Consider the following 27,400-nt stretch of genomic DNA (forward strand, 5'->3'; position numbering starts at 1 on the left):
TGTAGCTGTGTATACCTAGGTCTGTGTGTGTGTGTGTACTGTGTAGCTGTGTATACCTAGGTCTGTGTGTGTGTGTGTGTACTGTGTAGCTGTGTATACCTAGGTCTGTGTGTGTGTGTGTACTGTGTAGCTGTGTATACCTAGGTCTGTGTGTGTGTGTGTACTGTGTAGCTGTGTATACCTAGGTCTGTGTGTGTGTGTGTACTGTGTAGCTGTGTATACCTAGGTCTGTGTGTGTGTGTGTGTACTGTGTAGCTGTGTATACCTAGGTCTGTGTGTGTGTGTGTACTGTGTAGCTGTGTATACCTAGGTCTATGTGTGTGTGTGTACTGTGTAGCTGTGTATACCTAGGTCTGTGTGTGTGTGTGTACTTTGTAGCTGTGTATACCTAGGTCTGTGTGTGTGTGTGTGTGTACTGTGTAGCTGTGTATACCTAGGTCTGTGTTTGTGTGTGTGTACTGTGTAGCTGTGTATACCTAGGTCTGTGTGTGTGTGTGTACTGTGTAGCTGTGTATACCTAGGTCTGTGTGTGTGTGTGTGTGTACTGTGTAGCTGTGTATACCTAGGTCTGTGTGTGTGTGTGTGTGTGTGTGTGTACTTTGTAGCTGTGTATACCTAGGTCTGTGTGTGTGTAGCTGTGTATACCTAGGTCTGTGTGTGTGTGTGTGTGTGTGTGTGTACTTAGTAGCTGTGTATACCTAGGTCTGTGTGTGTGTGTAGCTGTGTATACCTAGGTCTGTGTGTGTGTGTGTGTGTACTTTGTAGCTGTGTATACCTAGGTCTGTGTGTGTGTACTGTGTAGCTGTGTATACCTAGGTCTGTGTGTGTGTGTAGCTGTGTATACCTAGGTCTGTGTGTGTGTGTGTACTGTGTAGCTGTGTATACCTAGGTCTGTGTGTGTGTGTGTACTGTGTAGCTGTGTATACCTAGGTCTGTGTTTGTGTGTGTGTACTGTGTAGCTGTGTATACCTAGGTCTGTGTGTGTGTGTGTACTGTGTAGCTGTGTATACCTAGGTCTGTGTGTGTGTTTGTACTGTGTAGCTGTGTATACCTAGGTCTGTGTGTGTGTGTGTACTGTGTAGCTGTGTATACCTAGGTCTGTGTGTGTGTGTGTACTTAGTAGCTGTGTATACCTAGGTCTGTGTGTGTGTGTAGCTGTGTATACCTAGGTCTGTGTGTGTGTGTGTGTGTGTGTGTACTTTGTAGCTGTGTATACCTAGGTCTGTGTGTGTGTGTGTACTGTGTAGCTGTGTATACCTAGGTCTGTGTGTGTGTGTAGCTGTGTATACCTAGGTCTGTGTGTGTGTGTGTGTACTTGTGTCCCCTCCAAGCTAACCAGCGTTGTCCTCCCCGGTGTTGCTAGGCGCTGGCTTCACCGTCCTCCCCACCGGAGCTCTGCTCATCTCCAAGGCCTCGGCGCCCGACGCTGGGACCTACATGTGTGTGGCCCAGAACCCAGCCGGGACTGCCCTGGGCAAGACCAAGCTCAGGGTCCAGGGTAGGACACGCACGCACACACACACAACACCTTTTACCTTTAACACCTTCCCATATTGAGTGGCGAGCCCCCCTGAGGGTTGGTCTGGGCTCTATAACGGAGGAGCCTCCTGTGTCCTCAGTGCCTCCGGCCATCAGCTCAGACGCCGCCCGCTACCTGGCGCCGCTGGACTCCTCGGTGACGCTGCATTGCCATGCCGACGGCTCCCCCTCCCCCTCCATCTCCTGGCACAAAGATGGCGGCCCGCTGGCGGAGTCCCTGGGGCTGCGGGTGCTGGCCTCGGGCTCCCTGCAGATCGCCTTCGCCCGGCCCAGCGACTCCGGCCGCTACACCTGCCTGGCGGCCAACGCCGCCGGCTCGGCCAGCCGCGAGATGAGCCTCACCGTGCAGAGTCAGTCACCATCGCTGCCTCTGATTGGATGAAATGACGTTGCCGGGCAACCACCTGTATTTGCACCCGAGATCTGCTTTGCCAATATGATCTCAGAATGAAAATGCAGATTTATTTAATATTTATACTAGATTTATAATATAATGGGACGTGATTTAGAAATAGATTTTCACCACGCCACCCACCCTTTTTTATGTTATTGACTGAATGTGATTCTCTCCCATCATATCCCTGGCCTCCTCCCTCCAGTCCCTCCCTCCATAAGGGGCGGGCCTCTGGAGGTGGCGGTGGTGGCAGGGGGCCAGGCCCAGCTGCTGTGCTCCGCAGAGGGGGTCCCACAGCCCTCCCTGTCCTGGGAGAAGGAGGGTGTCCCGCTCAGCCAGAGCACCGGGGAGTTCACCGTCCTGCCCTCGGGGGAGCTGCTCCTCGACGCCGCTCAGGTAGCGCTAGCTCCCTATAGCTTATAGCTCAGGTAGCGCTAGCTCCCTATAGCTTATAGCTCAGGTAGGGCTAGCTCCCTATAGCTTATAGCTCAGGTAGGGCTAGCTCCCTATAGCTTATAGCTCAGGTAGGGCTAGCTCCCTATAGCTTATAGCTCAGGTAGCGCTAGCTCCCTATAGCTTATAGCTCAGGTAGCGCTAGCTCCCTATAGCTTATAGCTCAGGTAGGGTTAGCTCCCTATAGCTTATAGCTCAGGTAGGGTTAGCTCCCTATAGCTTATAGCTCAGGTAGGGTTAGCTCCCTATAGCTTATAGCTCAGGTAGGGTTAGCTCCCTATAGCTTATAGCTCAGGTAGGGTTAGCTCCCTATAGCTTATAGCTCAGGTAGGGTTAGCTCCCTATAGCTTATAGCTCAGGTAGGGTTAGCTCCCTATAGCTTATTGCTCAGGTAGGGTTAGCTCCCTATAGCTTATAGCTCAGGTACCGTTAGCTCCTTATAGCTCAGGTAGCGTAGCTCTCTATTACCCTGTGTCTTTAAAGCTCTCCCATCGTACCTATAGCGCCTTTCTTAGGGTGGTAGAATGTAAAACCTAACCCGAAGTCTTCTGCTCGACACTTTCTACCTCCTCCTGTCCTCGTCCTCCTCCTCCTCCTCCCCCTCCTCCTCCTGCTCCACCTCCCCCTCCTCCTCCTCCTGCTCCTCCTCCTCCTCCTCCTGCTCCTCCCCCTCCCCCTCCTGCTCCTCCTCCTCCTCCTCCTCCTGCTCCTCCCCCTCCCCCTCCTGCTCCTGCTCCTCCTCCTCCTCCTGCTCCTCCTCCCCCTCCTCCTCCTCCTGCTCCTCCTCCTGCTCCACCTCTTCCTGCTCCTCCTCCTCCTGCTCCTCCTCCTGCTCCTCCCCCTCCCCCTCCTCCTCCTCCTCCTCCTGCTCCACCTTCTCCTGCTCCTCCTCCTCCCCCTCCTCCTCCTCCTGCTCCTGCTCCACCTCCTCCTGCTCCACCTCCTCCTCCTCCTCCTGCTCCTCCCCCTCCCCCTCCTGCTCCTCCTCCTCCTCCTGCTCCTCCCCCTCCTCCTCCTCCTCCTGCTCCCCCTCCCCCTCCTGCTCCTCCCCCTCCCCCTCCTCCCCCTCCTCCTCCTCCTCCTGCTCCTCCTCCTCCTCCTCCTGCTCCTCCCCCTCCTCCTCCTCCTCCTGCTCCTCCCCCTCCTCCTCCTCCTCCTGCTCCACCTCCTCCTCCTCCTCCTGCTCCACCTCCTCCTCCTCCTGCTCCTCCCCCTCCTGCTCCTCCTCCTCCTCCTGCTCCTCCCCCTCCTCCTCCTCCTCCTGCTCCCCCTCCCCCTCCTGCTCCTCCCCCTCCCCCTCCTCCCCCTCCCCCTCCCCCTCCTCCCCCTCCTCCTCCTCCTCCTGCTCCTCCTCCTCCTCCTCCTGCTCCTCCTGCTCCTCCCCCTCCTCCCCCTCCTCCCCCTCCTCCTCCTGCTCCTCCCCCTCCTCCTCCTCCTCCCCCTCCCCCTCCTGCTCCTCCCCCTCCTCCCCCTCCTCCTCCTCCTCCTCCTCCTCCTCCTCCTCCTCTAGCCCGATGACGCTGGCCTCTACACCTGCGTGGCCACCAACGCGGTGGGGGAGGACAGCCACACGGTGGCGCTGTCCGTCCACACGCCGCCGGTCTTCAGCCGCCTGCCGGGGGACGTGGCCCTCAGCAGGGGGGGGCGCCTGACGCTGGCCTGCGGGGCCGCTGGGGCCCCCCTCCCCAGGATCACCTGGGCCTTCAACAACAGCACCCTCCCAGGTTCCCCCATGAGCTCCTTAGGACAGCGTGTTGTGGCCCCCCGCATGGGGAAGGGGTCCAGGGTGGCGTTTACAGGGGTCCCCCTGATGCAGTGATAGGGATAATAGTGTCGGGTTATCAGGGGCGTCAATCGAGAACCCTGAGACGAGGATCAACTGTTGTTCTCCTCCTGTCAGCGCACTACGACCACATGGGCCACAGCGAGCTGGTGCTGGAGCAGGTGACCAAGGACGACTCCGGCTCCTACACCTGCGTGGCCGAGAACACCGCAGGGACCATCAAGGCTGTGGCCTTCGTCTACGTCAAAGGTGCACGCTTCAATAACAGCATTCAGTGTGTTCCTGTCTCATTTCATCTCAAACATTCCCTTCCTATTCACTTGCAGTAAGTTGACTGTGGTTGATGCCTCCCTCCTCCCTCCCTCCCTCCCTCCCTCCCTCCCTCCGTCCGTCCGTCCGTGCGTCGGTCTCTCTGTCTGTCTGTCTGTCTGTCTCTCTCTCTCCCCCCCTCTCAATCTCTCTCTCTCTCTCTCTCTCTCTCTCTCTCTCTCTCTCTCTCTCTCTCTCTCTCTCTCTCTCTCTGTGTCTCCCCTCTCTGTCTGTCTCTCTCTCTCTCTGTGTCTCCCCTCTCTGTCTGTCTCTCTGTCTGTCTGTCTGTCTGCCTCCCCTCGCTGTCTGTCTGTCTGTCTGTCTGGTGTGCAGAGCCGCCCATCATCGATGGGGACCACCACTCCAACCGTATCGAGCCGCTGGGGGGCACCACCGTGCTGCACTGCGAGGTCCGGGGCGACCCCCCGCCCGCCATCCGGTGGAGCCGGAGGGGCGTCGCCATGGAGACCAGCGAGCGCGTCCGCCAGCTGACCAACGGCTCCCTGGCTATCTACGGCACCGTGGTACGGAGAACCGCGGCCCCCGCGCCGCTACAGCTGCGTCCTGGGCTGGATCGACACAGTGTTAAAGCCATGCGCTCAGTATGCAGGAGGGTTGTTCTGTTGGCCAGCGTTGAGCTGTGGACGGTGGAGGTGGCCGTATCATTCTGAGCCCCCTGTGGTACCGTGTTCCCCCCGTCTTCAGGGCGAGGACGCGGGGAGCTACCTGTGCGTGGCCACCAACGAGGCCGGGGCGGTGGAGAGGAGTGTCTCCCTCGCCTTGCAGAGTACGTGTTTACCCTCTCTCTGTGTTCCGTGTTCACCAGTCCTCTGATGATGAGTTGAAGACATAAGGACGTCTCTCTGCAGGTGCGCCCAGCGTCAGGGCGGAGCCGCTGGCGGCCCTGGTGGACGCCGGCTCCACCGTGCTGCTCCACTGCCGGGCGGAGGGGGAGCCCGTCCCGCTCCTCCAGTGGTCCCGCCGCGGACGCCCCCTGCTGGCCAGCGAGCGCCTCTCCACCCTGGCCAACGGCTCCCTGCGGCTCAGCGCCACCCAGCGGGAAGACACGGCCGAGTACGAGTGCGTGGCCCGGAACCTGCTGGGCGCCGCGGCGGCCCGCGTGGCGCTCACCGTGAGAGGTGAGGCCGGACGCCAGAGACCCAGAGAGGATAGCATTAGCACTGAGAGGATAGCATTAGCACTGAGAGGATAGCATTAGCACTGAGAGGATAGCATTAGCACTGAACCCCAGCAGTGGCGTTCTGCTGTTCACCTCTTCCTCTCTCCAGCCAGAGATCCATCTGTTGGGACGCGCTTCACATCTGAGGCAATATGATTCTAGGTGTGCTTTGGGCCTTATGCAGCATTGTACTGTACGCCTAAACCTCCCATGTGCATAATGGTTCCAGTGCACGGCGGCTTCGCAGAGTGGACGCAGTGGGGCCCCTGCAGCGTGTCCTGTGGGGCCGGGGCCCAGAAGAGGCTGAGGCAGTGTAACAAACCCCTCCCTGCCAACGGGGGGCGCCACTGTGCAGGGCTGGACTCAGAGTCACGCAGCTGCCAGGGAAAGCCCTGCCCAGGTAGGTTTATACATACCTGTGTGTGTGTGTGTGTGTGTGTGTGTCCCTCTCTGAGTCCCTCTACCTGCCCTCAGTGGACGGGCGTTGGTCCGAGTGGTCCGTCTGGGAGGAGTGCTCTCGGAGCTGCGGTCAGGGCAACAGGACCCGGGTGCGGAGCTGCAGTAGCCCCCCCGCTCAGCACGGGGGCGCTGTCTGCGAGGGCCAGGCCGTGGAGGCCGTCCTGTGCAGCGTCAGGCCCTGCCCTGGTGAGTGGTCCCTCCCCTAAGCGGCCCCGGCCCCCGGCCCCCGCTGTGGTAACGTTCTCCTCACCACAAGTTGGAATCTTCACCTGCAAATGAATCATTGCTTAATATATTGCATTTCTCAATAAAGTAAATTGTTAATTCAAATATAAAAGCACACTCAGGTGTAATACACAGCATCGTGTTAATATTAGTTGTTAATTTTTGTGAAATATATAGATGATTTTTAAATATTAGCCTGACTGCGTTAGACACCCAGCAGTCTGCCAGACCACCAGCCTGACTGCGTTAGACTCCCAGCAGCCTATAGGAACACCAGCCTGACTGCGTTAGACTCCCAGCAGCCTATAGGAACACCAGCCTGACTGCGTTAGTCCCAGCAGCCTATAGGATCACCAGCCTGACTGCGTTAGTCCCAGCAGCCTATAGGAACACCAGCCTGACTGCGTTAGTCCCAGCAGCCTATAGGAACACCAGCCTGACTGCGTTAGTCCCAGCAGCCTATAGGATCACCAGCCTGACTGCGTTAGTCCCAGCAGCCTATAGGAACACCAGCCTGACTGCGTTAGACTCCCAGCAGCCTATAGGACCACCAGCCTGACTGCGTTAGTCCCAGCAGCCTATAGGAACACCAGCCTGACTGCGTTAGACTCCCAGCAGCCTATAGGATCACCAGCCTGACTGCGTTAGTCCCAGCAGCCTATAGGATCACCAGCCTGACTGCGTTAGACTCCCAGCAGCCTATAGGAACACCAGCCTGACTGCGTTAGTCCCAGCAGCCTATAGGATCACCAGCCTGACTGCGTTAGTCCCAGCAGCCTATAGGATCACCAGCCTGACTGCGTTAGTCCCAGCAGCCTATAGGATCACCAGCCTGACTGCGTTAGACTCCCAGCAGCCTATAGGATCACCAGCCTGACTGCGTTAGACTCCCAGCAGCCTATAGGATCACCAGCCTGACTGCGTTAGACTCCCAGCAGCCTATAGGACCACCAGCCTGACTGCGTTAGTCCCAGCAGCCTATAGGAACACCAGCCTGACTGCGTTAGTCCCAGCAGCCTATAGGATCACCAGCCTGACTGCGTTAGTCCCAGCAGCCTATAGGATCACCAGCCTGACTGCGTTAGACTCCCAGCAGCCTATAGGATCACCAGCCTGACTGCGTTAGACTCCCAGCAGCCTATAGGACCACCAGCCTGACTGCGTTAGTCCCAGCAGCCTATAGGAACACCAGCCTGACTGCGTTAGTCCCAGCAGCCTATAGGATCACCAGCCTGACTGCGTTAGACTCCCAGCAGCCTATAGGAACACCAGCCTGACTGCGTTAGTCCCAGCAGCCTATAGGAACACCAGCCTGACTGCGTTAGTCCCAGCAGCCTATAGGATCACCAGCCTGACTGCGTTAGTCCCAGCAGCCTATAGGATCACCAGCCTGACTGCGTTAGACTCCCAGCAGCCTATAGGAACACCAGCCTGACTGCGTTAGTCCCAGCAGCCTATAGGAACACCAGCCTGACTGCGTTAGTCCCAGCAGCCTATAGGAACACCAGCCTGACTGCGTTAGTCCCAGCAGCCTATAGGAACACCAGCCTGACTGCGTTAGTCCCAGCAGCCTATAGGACCACCCGCCTGACTGCGTTAGTCCCAGCAGCCTATAGGACCACCAGCCTGACTGCGTTAGACTCCCAGCAGCCTATAGGAACACCAGCCTGACTGCGTTAGACTCCCAGCAGCCTATAGGATCACCAGCCTGACTGCGTTAGTCCCAGCAGCCTATAGGAACACCAGCCTGACTGCGTTAGACTCCCAGCAGCCTATAGGACCACCAGCCTGACTGCGTTAGTCCCAGCAGCCTATAGGAACACCAGCCTGACTGCGTTAGACTCCCAGCAGCCTATAGGAACACCAGCCTGACTGCGTTAGTCCCAGCAGCCTATAGGAACACCAGCCTGACTGCGTTAGTCCCAGCAGCCTATAGGACCACCCGCCTGACTGCGTTAGTCCCAGCAGCCTATAGGAACACCAGCCTGACTGCGTTAGTCCCAGCAGCCTATAGGAACACCAGCCTGACTGCGTTAGTCCCAGCAGCCTATAGGAACACCAGCCTGACTGCGTTAGTCCCAGCAGCCTATAGGACCACCAGCCTGACTGCGTTAGACTCCCAGCAGCCTATAGGAACACCAGCCTGACTGCGTTAGACTCCCAGCAGCCTATAGGATCACCAGCCTGACTGCGTTAGTCCCAGCAGCCTATAGGAACACCAGCCTGACTGCGTTAGACTCCCAGCAGCCTATAGGACCACCAGCCTGACTGCGTTAGTCCCAGCAGCCTATAGGATCACCAGCCTGACTGCGTTAGACTCCCAGCAGCCTATAGGACCACCAGCCTGACTGCGTTAGTCCCAGCAGCCTATAGGAACACCAGCCTGACTGCGTTAGACTCCCAGCAGCCTATAGGACCACCAGCCTGACTGCGTTAGTCCCAGCAGCCTATAGGAACACCAGCCTGACTGCGTTAGTCCCAGCAGCCTATAGGATCACCAGCCTGACTGCGTTAGTCCCAGCAGCCTATAGGATCACCAGCCTGACTGCGTTAGTCCCAGCAGCCTATAGGAACACCAGCCTGACTGCGTTAGTCCCAGCAGCCTATAGGACCACCAGCCTGACTGCGTTAGTCCCAGCAGCCTATAGGACCACCAGCCTGACTGCGTTAGTCCCAGCAGCCTATAGGAACACCAGCCTGACTGCGTTAGACTCCCAGCAGCCTATAGGAACACCAGCCTGACTGCGTTAGTCCCAGCAGCCTATAGGATCACCAGCCTGACTGCGTTAGTCCCAGCAGCCTATAGGAACACCAGCCTGACTGCGTTAGACTCCCAGCAGCCTATAGGACCACCAGCCTGACTGCGTTAGTCCCAGCAGCCTATAGGAACACCAGCCTGACTGCGTTAGACTCCCAGCAGCCTATAGGATCACCAGCCTGACTGCGTTAGTCCCAGCAGCCTATAGGATCACCAGCCTGACTGCGTTAGACTCCCAGCAGCCTATAGGAACACCAGCCTGACTGCGTTAGTCCCAGCAGCCTATAGGATCACCAGCCTGACTGCGTTAGTCCCAGCAGCCTATAGGATCACCAGCCTGACTGCGTTAGTCCCAGCAGCCTATAGGATCACCAGCCTGACTGCGTTAGACTCCCAGCAGCCTATAGGATCACCAGCCTGACTGCGTTAGACTCCCAGCAGCCTATAGGATCACCAGCCTGACTGCGTTAGACTCCCAGCAGCCTATAGGACCACCAGCCTGACTGCGTTAGTCCCAGCAGCCTATAGGAACACCAGCCTGACTGCGTTAGTCCCAGCAGCCTATAGGATCACCAGCCTGACTGCGTTAGTCCCAGCAGCCTATAGGATCACCAGCCTGACTGCGTTAGACTCCCAGCAGCCTATAGGATCACCAGCCTGACTGCGTTAGACTCCCAGCAGCCTATAGGACCACCAGCCTGACTGCGTTAGTCCCAGCAGCCTATAGGAACACCAGCCTGACTGCGTTAGTCCCAGCAGCCTATAGGATCACCAGCCTGACTGCGTTAGACTCCCAGCAGCCTATAGGAACACCAGCCTGACTGCGTTAGTCCCAGCAGCCTATAGGAACACCAGCCTGACTGCGTTAGTCCCAGCAGCCTATAGGATCACCAGCCTGACTGCGTTAGTCCCAGCAGCCTATAGGATCACCAGCCTGACTGCGTTAGACTCCCAGCAGCCTATAGGAACACCAGCCTGACTGCGTTAGTCCCAGCAGCCTATAGGAACACCAGCCTGACTGCGTTAGTCCCAGCAGCCTATAGGAACACCAGCCTGACTGCGTTAGTCCCAGCAGCCTATAGGACCACCCGCCTGACTGCGTTAGTCCCAGCAGCCTATAGGACCACCAGCCTGACTGCGTTAGACTCCCAGCAGCCTATAGGAACACCAGCCTGACTGCGTTAGACTCCCAGCAGCCTATAGGATCACCAGCCTGACTGCGTTAGTCCCAGCAGCCTATAGGAACACCAGCCTGACTGCGTTAGACTCCCAGCAGCCTATAGGACCACCAGCCTGACTGCGTTAGTCCCAGCAGCCTATAGGAACACCAGCCTGACTGCGTTAGACTCCCAGCAGCCTATAGGAACACCAGCCTGACTGCGTTAGACCCAGCAGCCTATAGGAACACCAGCCTGACTGCGTTAGTCCCAGCAGCCTATAGGACCACCCGCCTGACTGCGTTAGTCCCAGCAGCCTATAGGAACACCAGCCTGACTGCGTTAGTCCCAGCAGCCTATAGGAACACCAGCCTGACTGCGTTAGTCCCAGCAGCCTATAGGAACACCAGCCTGACTGCGTTAGTCCCAGCAGCCTATAGGACCACCAGCCTGACTGCGTTAGACTCCCAGCAGCCTATAGGAACACCAGCCTGACTGCGTTAGACTCCCAGCAGCCTATAGGATCACCAGCCTGACTGCGTTAGTCCCAGCAGCCTATAGGAACACCAGCCTGACTGCGTTAGACTCCCAGCAGCCTATAGGACCACCAGCCTGACTGCGTTAGTCCCAGCAGCCTATAGGATCACCAGCCTGACTGCGTTAGACTCCCAGCAGCCTATAGGACCACCAGCCTGACTGCGTTAGTCCCAGCAGCCTATAGGAACACCAGCCTGACTGCGTTAGACTCCCAGCAGCCTATAGGACCACCAGCCTGACTGCGTTAGTCCCAGCAGCCTATAGGAACACCAGCCTGACTGCGTTAGTCCCAGCAGCCTATAGGATCACCAGCCTGACTGCGTTAGTCCCAGCAGCCTATAGGATCACCAGCCTGACTGCGTTAGTCCCAGCAGCCTATAGGAACACCAGCCTGACTGCGTTAGTCCCAGCAGCCTATAGGACCACCAGCCTGACTGCGTTAGTCCCAGCAGCCTATAGGACCACCAGCCTGACTGCGTTAGTCCCAGCAGCCTATAGGATCACCAGCCTGACTGCGTTAGTCCCAGCAGCCTATAGGACCACCAGCCTGACTGCGTTAGTCCCAGCAGCCTATAGGATCACCAGCCTGACTGCGTTAGTCCCAGCAGCCTATAGGACCACCAGCCTGACTGCGTTAGTCCCAGCAGCCTATAGGATCACCAGCCTGACTGCGTTAGTCCCAGCAGCCTATAGGACCACCAGCCTGACTGCGTTAGTCCCAGCAGCCTATAGGAACACCAGCCTGCCGCTCCGCTCACTCTCGCCCTGCCTGCCCCTTTCAGTGGCGGGGAGCTGGGGCGCCTGGTTGCCATGGAGCCCCTGCAGTGAGACGTGTGGCGAGGGCACGCAGAGCAGGCTCCGCCTCTGTAACGACCCGCCCCCGGCCTTCCACGGGCCGCACTGCGACGGGCCGGACACTCAGACCCAGCTCTGCAAGGAGAGACCCTGTCCCGGTAAGAGGGTCCCAGCAGGGTCAGGGACCTCCTCCCAGCTGCAGTGTTGGGGGGGACGGGGCTGCAAAGAGGATGGGAGTGAAACATAAAGGAGGGTGACTTCAGATACAGGAAACTAAAGCAGTGCATATTGTTCAATGCCGTTGCTTTGCAGTGAACCCGTAAGGCATTAGAATGTGTAAATGTGTTACAATGTGTGAATCATGCCAGCTGAGTGCCTCATGGATCTGGGTTGGAGTCTGGCTGCATGCAGCTCACGCTGTTGAACTGGAAGGAGCCCATCTTTGTGTTTCAGTGGACGGGAAGTGGTCATCATGGGTGAGCTGGGGAGCCTGTGGTGTTTCCTGTGGGGGCGGGACCCGACAGAGGACACGCCTCTGCGCCAGCCCCGCCCCCCAGCATGGGGGCAGGCGGTGTGAGGGCAGCGACGTGCACACGGACTTCTGCAACAGCGAGCCCTGCCCAGGTGAGACTGCGTTGGACTCCCACTGTGAACTGTGTTGTCATGGTCTCCCCCTCACCCCCCCCCTCACCCCCCCCCCCTCACTCCCCCCCTCACCCTCCCCCTCACTCTCCCCCTCACTCCCCCCCCTCACCCCCCCCTCACTCTCCCCCTCACTCTCTGGGTCGGCGGACCCTTTGAGCGGAGCCTGACCTCCTCCCTCTCCGCAGTGGCCGGGCACTGGGCCCCCTGGAGCAGCTGGGGCGGCTGCAGCCGGAGCTGTAACGGGGGCCAGGCGCGGCGCTACAGGACGTGTGACAACCCCAGACCGGCCAATGGGGGCCGAGCATGTGCAGGGGCGGACACACAGATACAGAGATGCAACACGGACAGCTGCCCAGGCGAGTGTGTGTGTGTGTGTGTGTGTGTGTGGTTGTTCGTGTGTTTGTGTGTGTGAGACAGGTCGATTGATTGATTGATTGATTGATTGATGAGGAATGTGATTTAGTTTTAATTGCTCAGATTGGCCAACCTTCCTACATGGGGTCTGTGGGTGTGTTGACAGTGGAGCTCTTCTCTGTAGTGGACGGTGGCTGGGGCACCTGGCAGCCCTGGGGGGGCTGCTCCTCCTCCTGCGGGCGGGGCCAGAGGACGCGGGTCCGACTGTGTGACAGCCCGTCGCCAGGCAACGGGGGCCGACCCTGTCCAGGGGACGTCTCCCAGCTGTCCAGGTGTCAAACTCAAGCATGCCCAGGTATGTCTTGTGTGTGTGTGTGTGTGTGTCTGGTGTGTGTGTGTGTGTGTGTGTGTGTGTGTGTGTGTGTGTGTGTGGCTATACTCACCGGCCCCCCCCCCTGCGCCAGGCGGGCCCCAGACGGCGCGCGGCAGCATCATCGGCAACATCAACGACATCGAGTTCGGCATCGCCATCCTAAACGCCACCGTCTCCGACAGCCAATCCGGAGGCCGCCTCATTCAAGCCACCATCACCAACGTGCCGAGGACCTTAGGTCAGATCTCACCCCGATACGAGGTCCTGGGGTCTGTCGTACTGACAGCCCCTTTATCTTTACACCAAGACACCCCTTCAATAACCCAAAGGTTCCCTCTGTCTGACCTCTGACCCCCAGGCCCGGCCCTGAGGCAGCTGGTCTCCCTCCTGACCCCCGTCTACTGGACCACGGCGCAGGAGCTGGGGGCGGCGGCCAACGGCTTCACGCTGACGGGGGCGCTCTTCAGGAGGGAGACGCAGGTGGAGTTCGCTACAGGTGAGACAGACAGACAGACAGACACAGACACAGACAGAGACAGACAGAGACAGACAGACAGACAGACACAGACAGACACACAGACACAAAGACAGACAGACACACAGACAGACACAAAGACAGACAGACACAAAGACAGACACACAGACAGACACACAGACAGACACAAAGACAGACACAAAGACAGACAGACACACAGACACAAAGACAGACAGACAGACACACAGACAGACAGACAGACACAAAGACAGACAGACAGACAGACACAAAGACAGACAGACTGGTTGGTTATCCTTATCCGGAACCGTACAATCTGCTGTCTGTGATTGGATGTTGGCCAGGTGAGGTCCTGAGGATGACCCACATCGCCAGGGGGCGGGACTCTGACGGAGCGATGCTATTGGACATCGTGGTGAACGGACACGTCCTCCAGTTGCCCTCACACGTGGACATCGCCATCAAGGTGCTGAGCACAATAAGAGTCAGAGACCGTAGTGAAGAAATACTAAAGATATTGAATCATGATCAAACATTTGTTAATGGCGTAACGTTAACCACCGTACACATCAGAGTTTGGATGAGTTATTTATAGCGGAGCGCTCTGTGCTGTCAGGACTACACCGAGGACTACATCCAGACGGGGCCGGGCCAGCTCTACGCTCTGTCCACCCGCATGTTCAGCATCGACCGGGAGAGCGTGCCCTACTCCTGGAACCACACCATCACCTACGACGCCGCCAAGGGCAAGATGCCCTACCTGGTGGAGACCCTGCAGGCGTCTGCCATCAAGGCACTCTACCGCCCCCTGGATGAGATAGTGGAGTACCACATCCACGCCGCCATAGCCAAGGGTACCTTCAAAACCCTTTCATCCAGTCGTATTAGCTGCTGTTAAATCAGGGTCAATCATAACCATTGAAATCACACGGCCTGCATATGGCGTCATACGATGTCTGCATATCTTATATCGGCCACATCAATATTAGACGTTTTCCCAGTTTGTTTTTTTGTTTTCATTTCTCACAAAACCTGAGCTTGGATTGCGTCAACCTTCCTATGGTCAAATCAGCGTGTGGTGGGCGGGGCGGGAGTCACACACCTGGGCGGGCCCATGTGGTGCTGCTGATGCTCCCTGTGGTTTGTCTTGATGTTCCCCTGAACGTGTTCCTCCAGGGGACCGCAGTAACCAGTGTCCCCAGGGCTTCCTGTTGGACTCTGCTGGTCCGTACTGTGCTGGTAGGTGCTCTATGTTCTCTCTATGTTCTCTCTATGTTCTCTCTATGTTCTCCCCTCTATGTTCTCTCCTCTATGTTCTCTCCTCTATGTTCTCTCCTCTATGTTCTCTCCTCTATGTTCTCTCCTCTATGTTCTCCCCTCTATGTTCTCCCCTCTATGTTCTCTCCTGTACCCTGCGTTGTCTCTGTGCTCCAGATGAGAATGAGTGTGAGGTGGGGAACCCCTGTTCTCACAGCTGCCACAACGTCATGGGATCCTACTACTGCTCCTGTCCCCAGGGCCTCACCATCTCCGCCGACGGACGGAGCTGTCAGGGTACGCACGCACGCACGCACGCACACACACTAGATATGGCATTTATCCAGATATTATAATAAATATGTCAATAATTAAACGTTGTGAATGAATCTATGAATCAACCGCACCCTGCCTCCGACTCAGATATCGATGAGTGTTCCCTGGGCGGGCACATGTGCCGTGGAGACCAGGACTGTGAGAACACTATTGGCTCGTATCGGTGTGTCATGCGCTGTGGGCGGGGCTTCAGGAGAACGACAGACGGCCTGAGTTGCACCGGTACGATGACTGATGAACAAATGAAAATAAAAGTTTCATTGAAACATGTTTGCTGAATCTGAGCTTTAAGTCTGAGGTGGTTTGATGTGTTTTGTGTTCAGATGTGAACGAGTGTCAAGAGTCGAACCCGTGTAACCAGCGCTGCCTGAACACCGTGGGAAGCTACCGCTGTGCCTGTGAGCCCGGCTACCACCTCAGGAACCGCCGCTGTCTAGGTAGCCTGCCCTCATTCATTATGGCCAGTGGCAGTGGAATGAACTAACATCTTGTAATAGAGCGGACACTTTAGTCCAAGTGATCAACGGTGAATTCAACTGAGGTTCCTTATGGAGCAGCTAGTGAGCGTCTGGCTCATGGAAGCTTCCAGCATCTTGAGGGGGGGTGGGGAGACTGCCACGGCCCGGGACTGTACACGTTCTACCCAAACAGAACCCGCTGTGTGTCCAGACCGGGACTGTACACGTTCTACCCAAACAGAACCCGCTGTGTGTCCAGACCGGGACTGTACACGTTCTACCCAAACAGAACCCGCTGTGTGTCCAGACCGTGACTGTACACGTTTTACCCAAACAGAACCCGCTGTGTGTCCAGACCGGGACTGTACACGTTCTACCCAAACAGAACCCGCTGTGTGTCCAGACCGGAACTGTACACGTTCTACCCAAACAGAACCCGCTGTGTGTCCAGACCGGGACTGTGCACGTTCTACCCAAACAGAACCCACTGTGTGTCCAGACCAGGGGTATTATTTATAAAAGTGTGTGTGGGATCGTTACTAAAAGTGTACGTACGCCCAAAAGCCAAGTTTTGCGTGCGCCAAAAAATATTCAGACTTCTAAAACCCTGCGTACGCACACCTCTAAGCAATCTTTGCTTTATAAATCACAGAGCGCCTTCAAGTGTGCGCAGCTGAACCAGCTTCACGCTCCGCCCTGTACACGCCCCTTTTTAACCATAAATGGTCAATGCAAACGACCTCATGAATGCGATCTGCATATAAAACAGACTCAGATGCAAGTATTATGTCTTGTCGGAAACAATGGCTGAAGGACTGAGAAAAGCAAAAAAGCGAAATTTCACAGAGGTTCAAGTGGAGACACTTGTGGGTGAGGTGGAGGCCCGAAAGGTAGTTCTGTTCGGCGGTCACAGGATTGGGATCACTAACAACAAAAAGCAGACTGAGTGGCAACATGTTGCTGCAGCGGTGAACTCTGTCAGTGGCACGGAGCGCACAGTCCCAGAATTAAAGAAGAAGTGGTCTGACATAAAGGGACATATTTTTATGTACCAATAAATCCTTATGGTCCCTGAAGACCCTCTCCCTCCGAATCCTGCCATTTGCATGGTCCTCCAGCAGTGCCATGGTGCAGCATTACGCACGGGGCTCACCGCTGTGTTTATAGGGTTACGGTAATAAGACTGACCGAGAACACCTTGGATAATCAGTTTGTAATCACCCATGTCTCCCAGATGTCAACGAGTGCCGGCAGCGGGTGTGTCGCTCGGACCAGCAGTGCAGGAACACGCGGGGCAGCTACACCTGCACCGACCTCTGTCCCAGCGGGATGACCAAGAGCTCCAACGGCAGCTGTGTTGGTGAGTGTTCACCACGGTTAACCTGTTAACGACCTGTTAACGACCTGTTAACGACCTGTTAACCTTTTAACTACCTGACGCCGTGTTGTTTCTAAATAAACTTTAACCCTAAATACAATGATGGCCACATGTGGTTGGTGTTTGTGCTGCAGACATGGATGAGTGCAGGGAGGGCACCCACCTGTGCAGGTACAACCAGGTGTGTGAGAACACGCGGGGCAGCTACCACTGCGCCTGCCCCCGCGGCCACCGATCCCAGGGGGTGGGACTGCCCTGCATCGGTAGGTCTGACACACACACACACACACACACACACACACACACACACACACACACACACACACACACACACACACACACACACACACACACACACACCTGGCTCACAGAAACAAACACACACAGTATTTAGGAAATGTATATTTATGTGAATAATTGAGATTCAAATTCAGGGATGAAGTTGAGACAGTTACAGAATGATGAATCCATCCATCCTCCGGCTCATGTGTGTCGCTGCTGCCAGTTTCTTCTCTTCCTCTCTCTCTGACCTCTGCTTTAAAGCTCAGAGCTGCAGGCTGTAAGTCATGCATGGCAAACGCTCCCATCCTCAAACCCCCTCCTGCTTCACCGCATTGTGCTTTAGGTGTCACCGTTTGGGCCAGGCTCTGTGTGGCAGCGAGGCAGCTGTTTGAGAATATGAAAGACCAATACACCAACGTCAGCAAGGCCGGGCATCAATCTAGGACTCGCATTAAGCCCACTGAAGTGGGCTTCATGAGGTTCCCCTCAGAGCATTGTATGGTGCAGAGGTGCTGCGATCTCTCTGTCATTTCAACATGAGTTGACAGAGAGGGAAGGAATGGCAGAGAAACAAGAGTCAGAAGACATGGTTCCTTGAAAGCCATCTACGAACACAAGACCAGCATCGCACTAAAGACCGCTATCCCTTACTCTCTTTACCGTTCACTTCCTGTCAACCTTTCCTATTTCGACCTTTGACCTTCCCCTTTGGGCTCTGGCTACCTCCTGGTACTGCTCTGCTTTCTAAGGGCGTCTTTAACGCTGGACATCGATGTCTGTTTGAATGGCATCAATATACACAACATCCATTCTGTCTGTCTAATTTATTGTACTTCAACTATTGATTTTGATTGATTCACTAATTTAATCTTCAAATCGACAAATTTGAACTCTCAGAAATTCTTTCTTTCGGACTTTCAACTGATCGTCAGGGTGATTGACATATACCCAATATTTTGTCTCCCCCTCCCTCCCCTCTTCATCTTCTCCCCCTCCTGCTCTCTGCTCCTTCTCCTCCCATTCATCTTCTTCTCTTGACTTCCTTTATTATCCCTCCTCTCCGTGTTCCTCCTTATCTCTTCTCCTGGTCTGGTGCTGGTCTCTGGTGCTGGTCTGGTGCTGGTCTCTGGTCTCTGGTGCTGGTCTCTGGTCTCTGGTGCTGGTCTCTGGTCTCTGGTGCTGGTCTCTGGTCTCTGGTGCTGGTCTCTGGTGCTGGTCTCTGGTGCTGGTCTCTGGTGCTGGTCTCTGGTGCTGGTCTCTGGTCTCTGGTGCTGGTCTCTGGCGCTGGTTTCTGGTCTCTGGTGCTGGTCTCTGGTGCTGGTCTCTGGCGCTGGTTTCTGGCCTCCAGACATCAATGAGTGCGCCCGGCAGCCTCCACCCTGCGCCCACACCTGCTCCAACACCCCGGGCAGCTTCAGGTGCCGCTGCCCGCCGGGGCGCCACCTGCTGGGCGACGGCCAGTCCTGCGCCGGCCTGGAGCGGCTGCCCCGCTACGGGAGCTACGAGAGCTACCTGTACGGCTACCGCGCCTCGCAGGGCTCCCCGGAGCGCCTGTACCACAACCTCGCCTCACAGAGCTTCCACAGCCACGCGGGGCAGGAGCGAGGCCCCGCCCCCCGCCGCCCGCGCAGAGCTAGCAGCGAGCGGGGCCCCAACAGCGGAGCTAGCAGCGAGTGGGGCCCCGACGGCGGAGCTAGCGGCGCGCGGCTGGGCCCCGGTGACGGAGCTAGCGGCGCGGGGCTGGGCCCCGACGGCGGAGCTAGCGGCGCGCGGCGGGGCCCCGACGGCGGAGCTAGCGGCGCGTGGCTGGGCCCCGGTGACGGAGCTAGCGGCGCGGGGCGGGGCCCCGACGGCGGAGCTAGCAGCGCGCAGCGGGGCCCCGGCGGCTGTCCGCAGGGCTTTGAGCCCGGGGCCGGTCACTGCTTAGGTAACGCAGAGCGGCCTCAGAGGACGAGCTCCAGACAGCCTGCTGCCCAACACACAACGACAAAGTCTTACCCTTTTCATTTGTGTGTGTGTGTGTGTGCGTGTGTGTGCGTGTGTGCGCGCGCGGGCAGACATCAACGAGTGTGAGGTGCGGGACGCCTGCCAGCACGAGTGTGTGAACAGCGCTGGGAGCCACCGCTGTCTCTGTCCCGCCGGCTACCGCCTCATGACCAACGCCAAGACCTGCCAAGGTGAGGAGGGGCGGGGCTCCACCTGTCAGGGGGGGGAGGGGCTCCACCTGTCAGGGGGAGGAGGGGCGGGGCTGTCAGGGGGAGGAGGCGTCGCCCCGTAGCTGCTCAGCGATTGGCCGTCAGCTGCAGCCCTCTGCTGTGTCGGGGCCAACTGTCACTATGGTTCTTTACTCATGTGATATATCGTATCATATTGACTATTCACTATTCAATAGCCCCTAGTCATGAATACAACGACATACAAGGGCATGCATCACATTAAACAATGGAGTCAATAGTCAAACATGGATGTCTCATGGAGGATATGATTGAGTCTAGTTCTAACTCTGTCCCTATCAGTCTCTGACCAGACAGCACACTTCCCAAAGCACCATGCTCAATATACCCTCCATAGAGATCAGGGGCGTTGTACTGAATAAATGGTGCTCAACATCCCCAAAATGATCTTATAATAGTGGTAGTAATATTGGACTGTTATTGAGTAAATGTGTGTTTTTTGTGTCACAGATATTGATGAGTGCCTGGAGCAGAACGTCCAGTGTGGCGCCAACAGGATGTGCTTCAACATGAGAGGAAGTTACCAGTGCATCGACACGCCCTGTCCCCCCAACTACCAGAGAGATCCAGACACAGGGTAACCATAGAGCTGCTTCACTGAACCACCCACAGTGAACCATTGGCCCACTACACAACCATAGGGTAAAGAGAGAGCTGCTTTACTGGCCCACCTACACACACACAGTGAAGCAGACAATGTGACACACCATGTCCTTATAAAGCTACCAAACAATATATACGTTTCCCTCATAGGGATCTATCATTTGCTTCTCTTTTTCGTAATCCCGCACCACCACTACACATGATACACTCTTCACTATGGACCTGTGACTGGCATCAGGCGTCCTCACGGTGCTGTGAGAGTATAGAAGAGTCAGTACGGGTTTAAAGTGACGTGAGCATCCTTCAGCTGTTGGTGAGAGGCCTTTCGAGGCCACTGCGCCTGTCTCTGTGTGTTCCCGCCCCCAGCTCGTTTCTGGCCAATCAGGCCCTCTCTTCCCTGACTGGTGGGGGGCGTCCATGTGGATTGGGTGGTTTTTCATATTCCTCGTGCTTTCAACCATGTTCTCTCTAAACTCTCAGACCTACAGCACCTTCAGGTTAGATAAAGACAGCTGCTTATCTTTTTCCACATATACCATTTGCAACCATTTCCTTTTCGACTGAAGACACGGCGGCCCTTTAATGCGTTGGCTTCCCCTTGTGCCTGTGCCTGGACCCGTAGCTTCTGCCTGAAGAGTTGCCCCCCCAACGACCTGGAGTGCGCGCTGAGCCCCTACGCGCTGGAGTACAAGCTGCTGGCGCTGCCCCGGGGCATCGCCGCCGCCCAGGACCTGATCCGGCTGGTGGCCTACACCCAGGAGGGCGTGATGCACCCGCGCACCACCTTCCTGGAGGTGGACCCGGCCCCCGCCTCGCCCTTCGCCCTGCGGGACGAGCACCTGAAGGGGGTGCTGTTCACGACGCGGGCCCTGCAGGAGCCACGCACCTACCGCATGAGGGTCCGCGCGCTCTCCTACAGCCAGGAGGGGGCGCTGGAGTACCAGACCACCTTCATCGTGTACATCGCCGTCTCCGCCTACCCGTACTGAGAGCACTCTACCGCACCGTGGGGGGGAGAGACGGGCCAGTAGGGCCCTTAGCCCTAACCCTCAGCCTAGTAGTGACCGGGGGCTAGGGCCCTAACCCTAACCCTGGGGCCCTAACCCTGGGACCCTAACCCTAGGGCCCTAACCCTAACCCTGGGACCCTAACCCTGGGGCCCTAACCCTAACCCTGGGGCCCTAACCCTAACCCTGGGGCCCTAACCCTAATCCTAGGGCCCTAACCCTAACCCTAGGGCCCGAACCCTAACCCTGGGGCCCTAACCTTCCTTCCCCGGCCCACAGCGGTCTCACGGCCCACTAGGCTGTCCCTGTTGGAAGGAACAGACTTCAACAGAAACCAGCAGGCCACTTCTCCCCCAGGATGTGGATGTGTTATCTCATCTAATGAGTCTCCATGCTGGGCCTTAAATAGGAGTTCTTATTGGCTGCCCTAAGGCTGCTCTCATTCTATTGGTGCACAGCCGACCCTGGACTGTAGGCTCCTCCCTGCCTCACAGCGATGTGAATACCTATATTTTACATCTTATTAACTTATTTGGATGTGCTTGAACAGGGCAATACAACACCAAATCAGGCAGCCCTGGTTAGTTAGTAATCAAAGCATAATAATTACTTAATTAGTGTTCAGTGGTTCCAGAAGCTATGCGTGCCGACACCTTCCCATATCCTCAGGTAATCCAGGTCTGCACGGGTCCAATAAGAGAACGAAACACCGTAAGAGCAGGATCAATCATGTGCCTTAATATTCCATCAGCAGCGAATTATCGAGATGTATTGTATTTTTATTATTTGTATATAGTGTTTGCTTATAATGTATTGCATCCAATTTTTTATAAAAGAAAAACACTCCAATTGAAAATGGTGCCTGTATTGCTTTTATATTAAAACAGTTGCACAATTTAACAACAGCTTTGTATTCTAAATGCTATAAATCTTAAATGCCAATATTAGTTTGATCAACATACACACATCTCATGAGCTTTAATACTTTTTATTGTTTTGTCAGAAAAGCATAAACATAAAAAAGAAATAAGGCAGTTGGTCCATCATGCTTTTTGTCACTTGCTAGATGTACACAGATTGAAAATATCCGATAACAAAAGTAAACTGACATTTTTCATTATTTTCCTTCACAATAATGTGCAACACTAGCCATTACTGCAGTGAAAAGGTATTTCATTACTTCAACATCTGGATGTATCGCCTCTGATTAAAGTATTAACCAATGTGGTAGAAAACCATTACCAGTTCTAGAATATACTTTTGAAAGTAATTTACACATGACTGAAACATTATGGCCTTGTCAAAGTTACTCTCCTTTGGAACTGGGACCAAAAGGAACCGTGAAACTAAACTCCTAGTAGCGTGACGGTAGGTCATCTCATCAAGAACATAGTCTATATTATCAATATCAAAGCAGAAGAACCTATTTGTCAAAAGTAGCGCCTGATGAGACCGGGAAGTCTCCAGGAGAAACGAGAGGAACCTATTGAGGTGATAACCAGGAGGCTTCCGCCACAGATGGGATCTTAAGAGCGTTTAAAGACAAGGAACTAACCTTTTCTTATGTTGTAGACAGAATACACCACTCACATGAAAACAAACCGTATTCACATGTTAGATTGTACTCAATTGAAATGTGCAGCAATTAAACAAATGATTACCATCTACAGTTGTGAACTGAACACACACACAGCAATCAAGGCGTATGGGTGTGTGTACGGGTGTGTTGGGATGCAGACTAGACAGTATAATCCCATTTTCTCTTTCCTTTATAAATATATATCCAGATGGCTGAAGAATAGATCATAAACTGTGGCGGGATTCATGCGATAGCGTATTGCCAGGAGATACAAGAGCAAAACAAAAGACCCTCACATGACCGGTTGAGTTCAGAGTGTAACTCTGCTCTGTGATGGACAGCCGGGGGGGGGGGGTTCTCTTTTAGGAGCAATAATAAAGTTGGATTAATACGAGGGCGGTGTAAAGCCGGGCAGGAGGCAGTAGACACTGAGCCGAACCCTCGTCCCCCATTGGTCCATCAGTGGACTACCTTCTCAGGTGATTCATCCACGGTGAACAGGCCAGGGTTATGAGATCAAAAGGAGACAATATAGGAAATAGGAAACACAAGATCAAATCAAGTTTGGAATTCTGTCAAGGAAGGGGCTCTGTGCCCAAGGATATAAGACCGTCAACAAATACTTCCTTCCAAGAGAATCAAAGCCCAATGTGTGTGTGGACAGAAGTACGATAGATGAAGATGAAGAACAATTCAGATAAGATGATTTAACTGAATTGGTCTTCTTACAACTCTCACCCGGGTCAATTTGGGGGCATTTTTTCTGTTAGATTTTACTTTTCAATGTTATTTCCCCCCCTGGGATAAATCCACCAGAACCTTGCCGCCTGCATGTTTCATCCGCATCTTCCTCTTGGTCCTCAGTTACACAGTCTTCCTCGCGGTCAGCACCCGGACAATGCAGCCCACGCCCCCTGCTGAGAGTGCCTGGTACATGGGGAGAGAGGAACCCTGTTATCAAGTCTGCTCCTATTCGTCACTCCAAAACCCTGTCACACATGTTTCCCACGTCAGCCTTTGCATTGTTAACGTTTTCTCATCATCGTTAAGTTTTGGCCCAGACATCAAAATGCTGGTGCAGCAGAGATGATTATTTGACCAGTTTCATTAAGAGACGCTACCTTCTCGTGCCACTGCAGCAGGACCGCGCTGCTGTTTTCAGAAGGCCTCTCAAAGCCCTTGTAGATGTACTTCATGAGCAGGTCCACCCCGTTCTTGTCCAGTGACTGCACCCCCTTCTCGATGTCACTGCTCTTGAAGGAGCTGAGCACCTTGAGAACAAGACCTTCTGCCCGCTCCTGCTCAGAAACCAGGAGGAAGAGGAGGATGAGATAAAGGGATAAACTCTTCTCCCTTGTTACCATTGTGTTCCAGGCTGAACCTTGGTATATGTTGAATATGTTCAGTCTAATGAGGGCTGTGTTGTGGTGATGGGTCCGTGGTGGTCATGTTGCTACCCACACATACCTTGACGTTCTGGTTCTTGGTGTTGATGGGGGGATTTTTCAGCACTGCCTGCAGTGCTTCCATAAGATTTCCTGTGGAAAAATCGTTAAGGAGGACAAGGTTCTGCCATAAACTGAAGACGGACATAAGTTAAAGAGTGAACCGACCTGCATGTATAATCCTCTCGAGTTGTCGCCGTTTTTTAACTAAAATCACTTCTAATTACAATTAGTATTTTCCGTACTCGAGCAACAGGCCTGGTCTCGTAATGCCGACATTATGCCGCGGGTATGAACATTGATGATGCGAGTGCATTTGGCTTTTTACTTATAAGGAATTGAATTGCTGCACTTCCTCATCGGACGGTCATGGGCGTCTACGCCAAAGGGATTCTTCTCTTAACACACTTTTCCTTACCCTTAAAATGTTGTTCACTTAAAGTTCAGATACCGTCTATGTAATGTTCGATACCTCCCCACTGATCATCCAAGCATCTGTGGAATGTGTGGAGGACAGGTCTGGACGCGACGGCCTCCAGATCCCAGGTTCTGCAGAGACTGAAGCGGACGAGCTGCACAGACTTCAGATACACTCGGGTTAACCCTAGCCCGGACTAAATGCTTCACCATGACCCGGTTCATCTCTGCAGATAGGCCTATGGAAGTGGAACTGAATCACGCATAATTGAAAGGATATTGTCTGATCAGCGAATCCACCTCCGCCTCGTCAGGACCCAGCTGGTTCTCTCCTCCGTCCTCCTCGTCGACAAATTTGTTTTCGTCGTATTCATCCACATCTACTCGCCTGAAGCGGTCGGACACTGTATTCTTCGACATTTCGGACGGCCTATATGTGGTATTTTGATTACAATTGTAGAATTACAGCTCGAGTTCGGCCTTCGGTAGTCTTCTCTGTGGCTGGCAGCTTCGTTTCCTGTCAATTACTTCCGCATCCACCTCGCCGCACCGCGTTCAGCATGCGTAATGACAAGGTCCGCCGTGCCGTGCGTCAAACCCGCTCTGCAGGCTCCTGCCTCCGCCAGCAGAGGGCGAAGCAACCTAAGAGATGTACCGGAGGGAAGCACACACACACACACACACACACACACACACACACACACACACACACACACACACACACACACACACACACACACACACACACACACAGATACTGCCCTTTCACGCACAGAGATTGGAATGTAGATAGATGGCAAGGCACAAAACGTGGCCTTCAACGATGATCTTTAGTGGCTACCATTTTACTGCTGCTTGTGCATGCGTGTGTGTGCGTAACTGTGTGGTGGAATAATTTACTTTAAGAGCCAGTAACTCCATGTTTCACCTATAATTCTAACTCTATGTGATAAAAAAATATATATTGGAAGAAAAGGCCCTCAGAAAAGGCCCTCAGGGGGGATAGTGTAGGTGATGGAGGGGGGATAGTGTAGGTGACGGAGGGGGGATAGTGGAGGTGGCGGAGGGGGGATAGTGGAGGTGACGGAGGGGGATAGTGTAGGTGATGGAGGGGGGATAGTGTAGGTGATGGAGGGGGATAGTGGAGGTGGCGGAGGGGGATAGTGTAGGTGATGGAGGGGGGATAGTGTAGGTGATGGAGGGGGATAGTGTAGGTGATGGAGGGGGGATAGTGGAGGTGATGGAGGGGGATAGTGTAGGTGACGGAGGGGGGATAGTGGAGGTGACGGAGGGGGATAGTGTAGGTGATGGAGGGGGGATAGTGTAGGTGATGGAGGGGGATAGTGGAGGTGATGGAGGGGGATAGTGGAGGTGATGGAGGGGGGATAGTGTAGGTGATGGAGGGGGATAGTGGAGGTGATGGAGGGGGATAGTGTAGGTGATGGAGGGGGGATAGTGTAGGTGATGGAGGGGGATAGTGGAGGTGATGGAGGGGGATAGTGGAGGTGACGGAGGGGGGATAGTGGAGGTGATGGAGGGGGGATAGTGGAGGTGACGGAGGGGGATAGTGGAGGTGATGGAGGGGGATAGTGTAGGTGATGGAGGGGGGATAGTGGAGGTGATGGAGGGGGAAAGTGTAGGTGATGGAGGGGGGATAGTGGAGGTGATGGAGGGGGATAGTGTAGGTGACGGAGGGGGATAGTGGAGGTGACGGAGGTGACTCTTTGAATATTTCGCACAGAGACAAGGATGACTGGAGGGTTTCCTATGAATTGTATACCGCTATATCTGGGTCCAATCTGCCCACCAGCCGGGGCCAATCCAGGCCACTGACGTCCTCAGTTCGGAGGAAAGCAGCTCACTGGGCTAATGAAAACCAGACTAATCTTTAACTAAACGGCGTTTAATTTAAAAAAATCGTTGAAGACGATTGTGTTTCAACCCAAATGATTTGGATTGAAACACATTTGTGTTCAAATAAATATGAATATAATAAAATTAAATTAAAGCCTCCAGCCTTTTTCAACCAGCCTCCTTGGTTGAAAAAGTGCCCTCAAGAGTGGCGAATACGAGAGAAACTGCGCTTTACATGTGAATTGAATTGCAGCACAATGCAAGTGGTTGTTGCATTTTCCTGCGTACTACGGTGACCGTTTCGGGGCGCCCTGCCGATTGCTCCCCCAACACATTTGCCGACCTAGGCGGTCGCCTAGGTCGCTTATGCCGAGCGCCGGCCGTGCTGACTACCATTACCCATGAGCAATACGCTGAGGGATTACCTCCGAGACTGCTTCTATATATTTATAATGTTGCTTTTTCTCTCTCAACTCAAGGATGAAATGACACGCTGGAGCAGATTTTCCTGCATGTCTCTAGACTGCTTACGCTGCTTTCGGAGAACAAGGTCTAAAGAAAACATCGTATGTTTCCCGTCAGGGTCTGACTTCATGTCCCCTGTCATGGTCAGCGCTGCTTACCGCCTCTTGCTCCAAGCTGTAACTTTCCGACCTCTCTGGCTTAGAGCGGAGAGATTGCGAAAGAGAGGAATGTCAAAGGCCTTGCCACCACACTTCCGCTTTTACTATACAAACGCAGACACTCTGGCGCGCGCACACGCACGCGCGCGCGCACACACACACACACACACACACACACACACACACACACACGTTAGTGTCGTCTGAATCCCGGGCGCAGCCCATTTGTGCTATGTGTGTGAGGCGTGACTCAGCCCCATCAGAGATGTGCATGCGGGTACATACATGAAGCGGAAGCTCCTTTCTTTCGAGTCGGAAGCACATTTCAAAGGTGCCGCGATGAGCGTGTCTGAGGAGACCGGAGTGAAACCAGGGAACCCGGCAGGACGCCGCGCCAGCTTGGTGTCGTGCCAGCAACAACGTATCTCAACATAGCCAAGTAACCTAATCATATAATCAACACTCTCATAAGA

At 54.8% G+C, this 27,400-nt stretch overlaps 2 protein-coding genes across 2 annotated transcripts in view; one reads left to right on the forward strand and one right to left on the reverse strand.

Annotated features, from left to right (window-relative positions):
* Nucleotides 1-21,858, forward strand: part of hmcn1 (hemicentin 1) — a 97,371-nt gene extending 75,513 nt beyond the window's left edge. Inside the window, 28 exon segments of the mRNA XM_079740369.1 lie at nucleotides 1,364-1,498; nucleotides 1,620-1,889; nucleotides 2,139-2,329; nucleotides 3,897-4,110; nucleotides 4,287-4,418; nucleotides 4,812-5,002; nucleotides 5,184-5,265; nucleotides 5,348-5,617; nucleotides 5,888-6,058; nucleotides 6,133-6,303; nucleotides 11,577-11,747; nucleotides 12,043-12,213; nucleotides 12,420-12,590; nucleotides 12,773-12,943; nucleotides 13,053-13,199; nucleotides 13,320-13,457; nucleotides 13,799-13,920; nucleotides 14,071-14,308; nucleotides 14,631-14,693; nucleotides 14,889-15,008; nucleotides 15,135-15,269; nucleotides 15,371-15,484; nucleotides 16,740-16,865; nucleotides 17,018-17,146; nucleotides 18,514-19,092; nucleotides 19,223-19,342; nucleotides 19,850-19,976; nucleotides 20,625-21,858. Of these exon segments, the coding sequence (XP_079596495.1) occupies nucleotides 1,364-1,498; nucleotides 1,620-1,889; nucleotides 2,139-2,329; nucleotides 3,897-4,110; nucleotides 4,287-4,418; nucleotides 4,812-5,002; nucleotides 5,184-5,265; nucleotides 5,348-5,617; nucleotides 5,888-6,058; nucleotides 6,133-6,303; nucleotides 11,577-11,747; nucleotides 12,043-12,213; nucleotides 12,420-12,590; nucleotides 12,773-12,943; nucleotides 13,053-13,199; nucleotides 13,320-13,457; nucleotides 13,799-13,920; nucleotides 14,071-14,308; nucleotides 14,631-14,693; nucleotides 14,889-15,008; nucleotides 15,135-15,269; nucleotides 15,371-15,484; nucleotides 16,740-16,865; nucleotides 17,018-17,146; nucleotides 18,514-19,092; nucleotides 19,223-19,342; nucleotides 19,850-19,976; nucleotides 20,625-20,991 (5,036 nt within the window). The 3' untranslated portion in view covers nucleotides 20,992-21,858.
* A 123-nt stretch (nucleotides 21,859-21,981) lies between these two features.
* On the reverse strand, nucleotides 21,982-24,979 carry arpc5b (actin related protein 2/3 complex, subunit 5B). The gene is made up of 4 exons (XM_079740368.1): nucleotides 24,730-24,979; nucleotides 24,056-24,127; nucleotides 23,710-23,886; nucleotides 21,982-23,515 (listed from the first exon to the last, which is right to left on the reverse strand). Exons 1-4 carry the CDS (start codon nucleotides 24,868-24,870, stop codon nucleotides 23,453-23,455), a joined length of 453 nt encoding a protein of 150 aa, XP_079596494.1. The 5' UTR covers nucleotides 24,871-24,979; the 3' UTR covers nucleotides 21,982-23,452.
* Nucleotides 24,980-27,400: the final 2,421 nt, after the last annotated feature.

This window comes from Pollachius pollachius, assembly GCF_949987615.1.
Source record: "Pollachius pollachius genome assembly, chromosome: 7".
Lineage (NCBI taxonomy): Eukaryota > Metazoa > Chordata > Actinopteri > Gadiformes > Gadidae > Pollachius > Pollachius pollachius.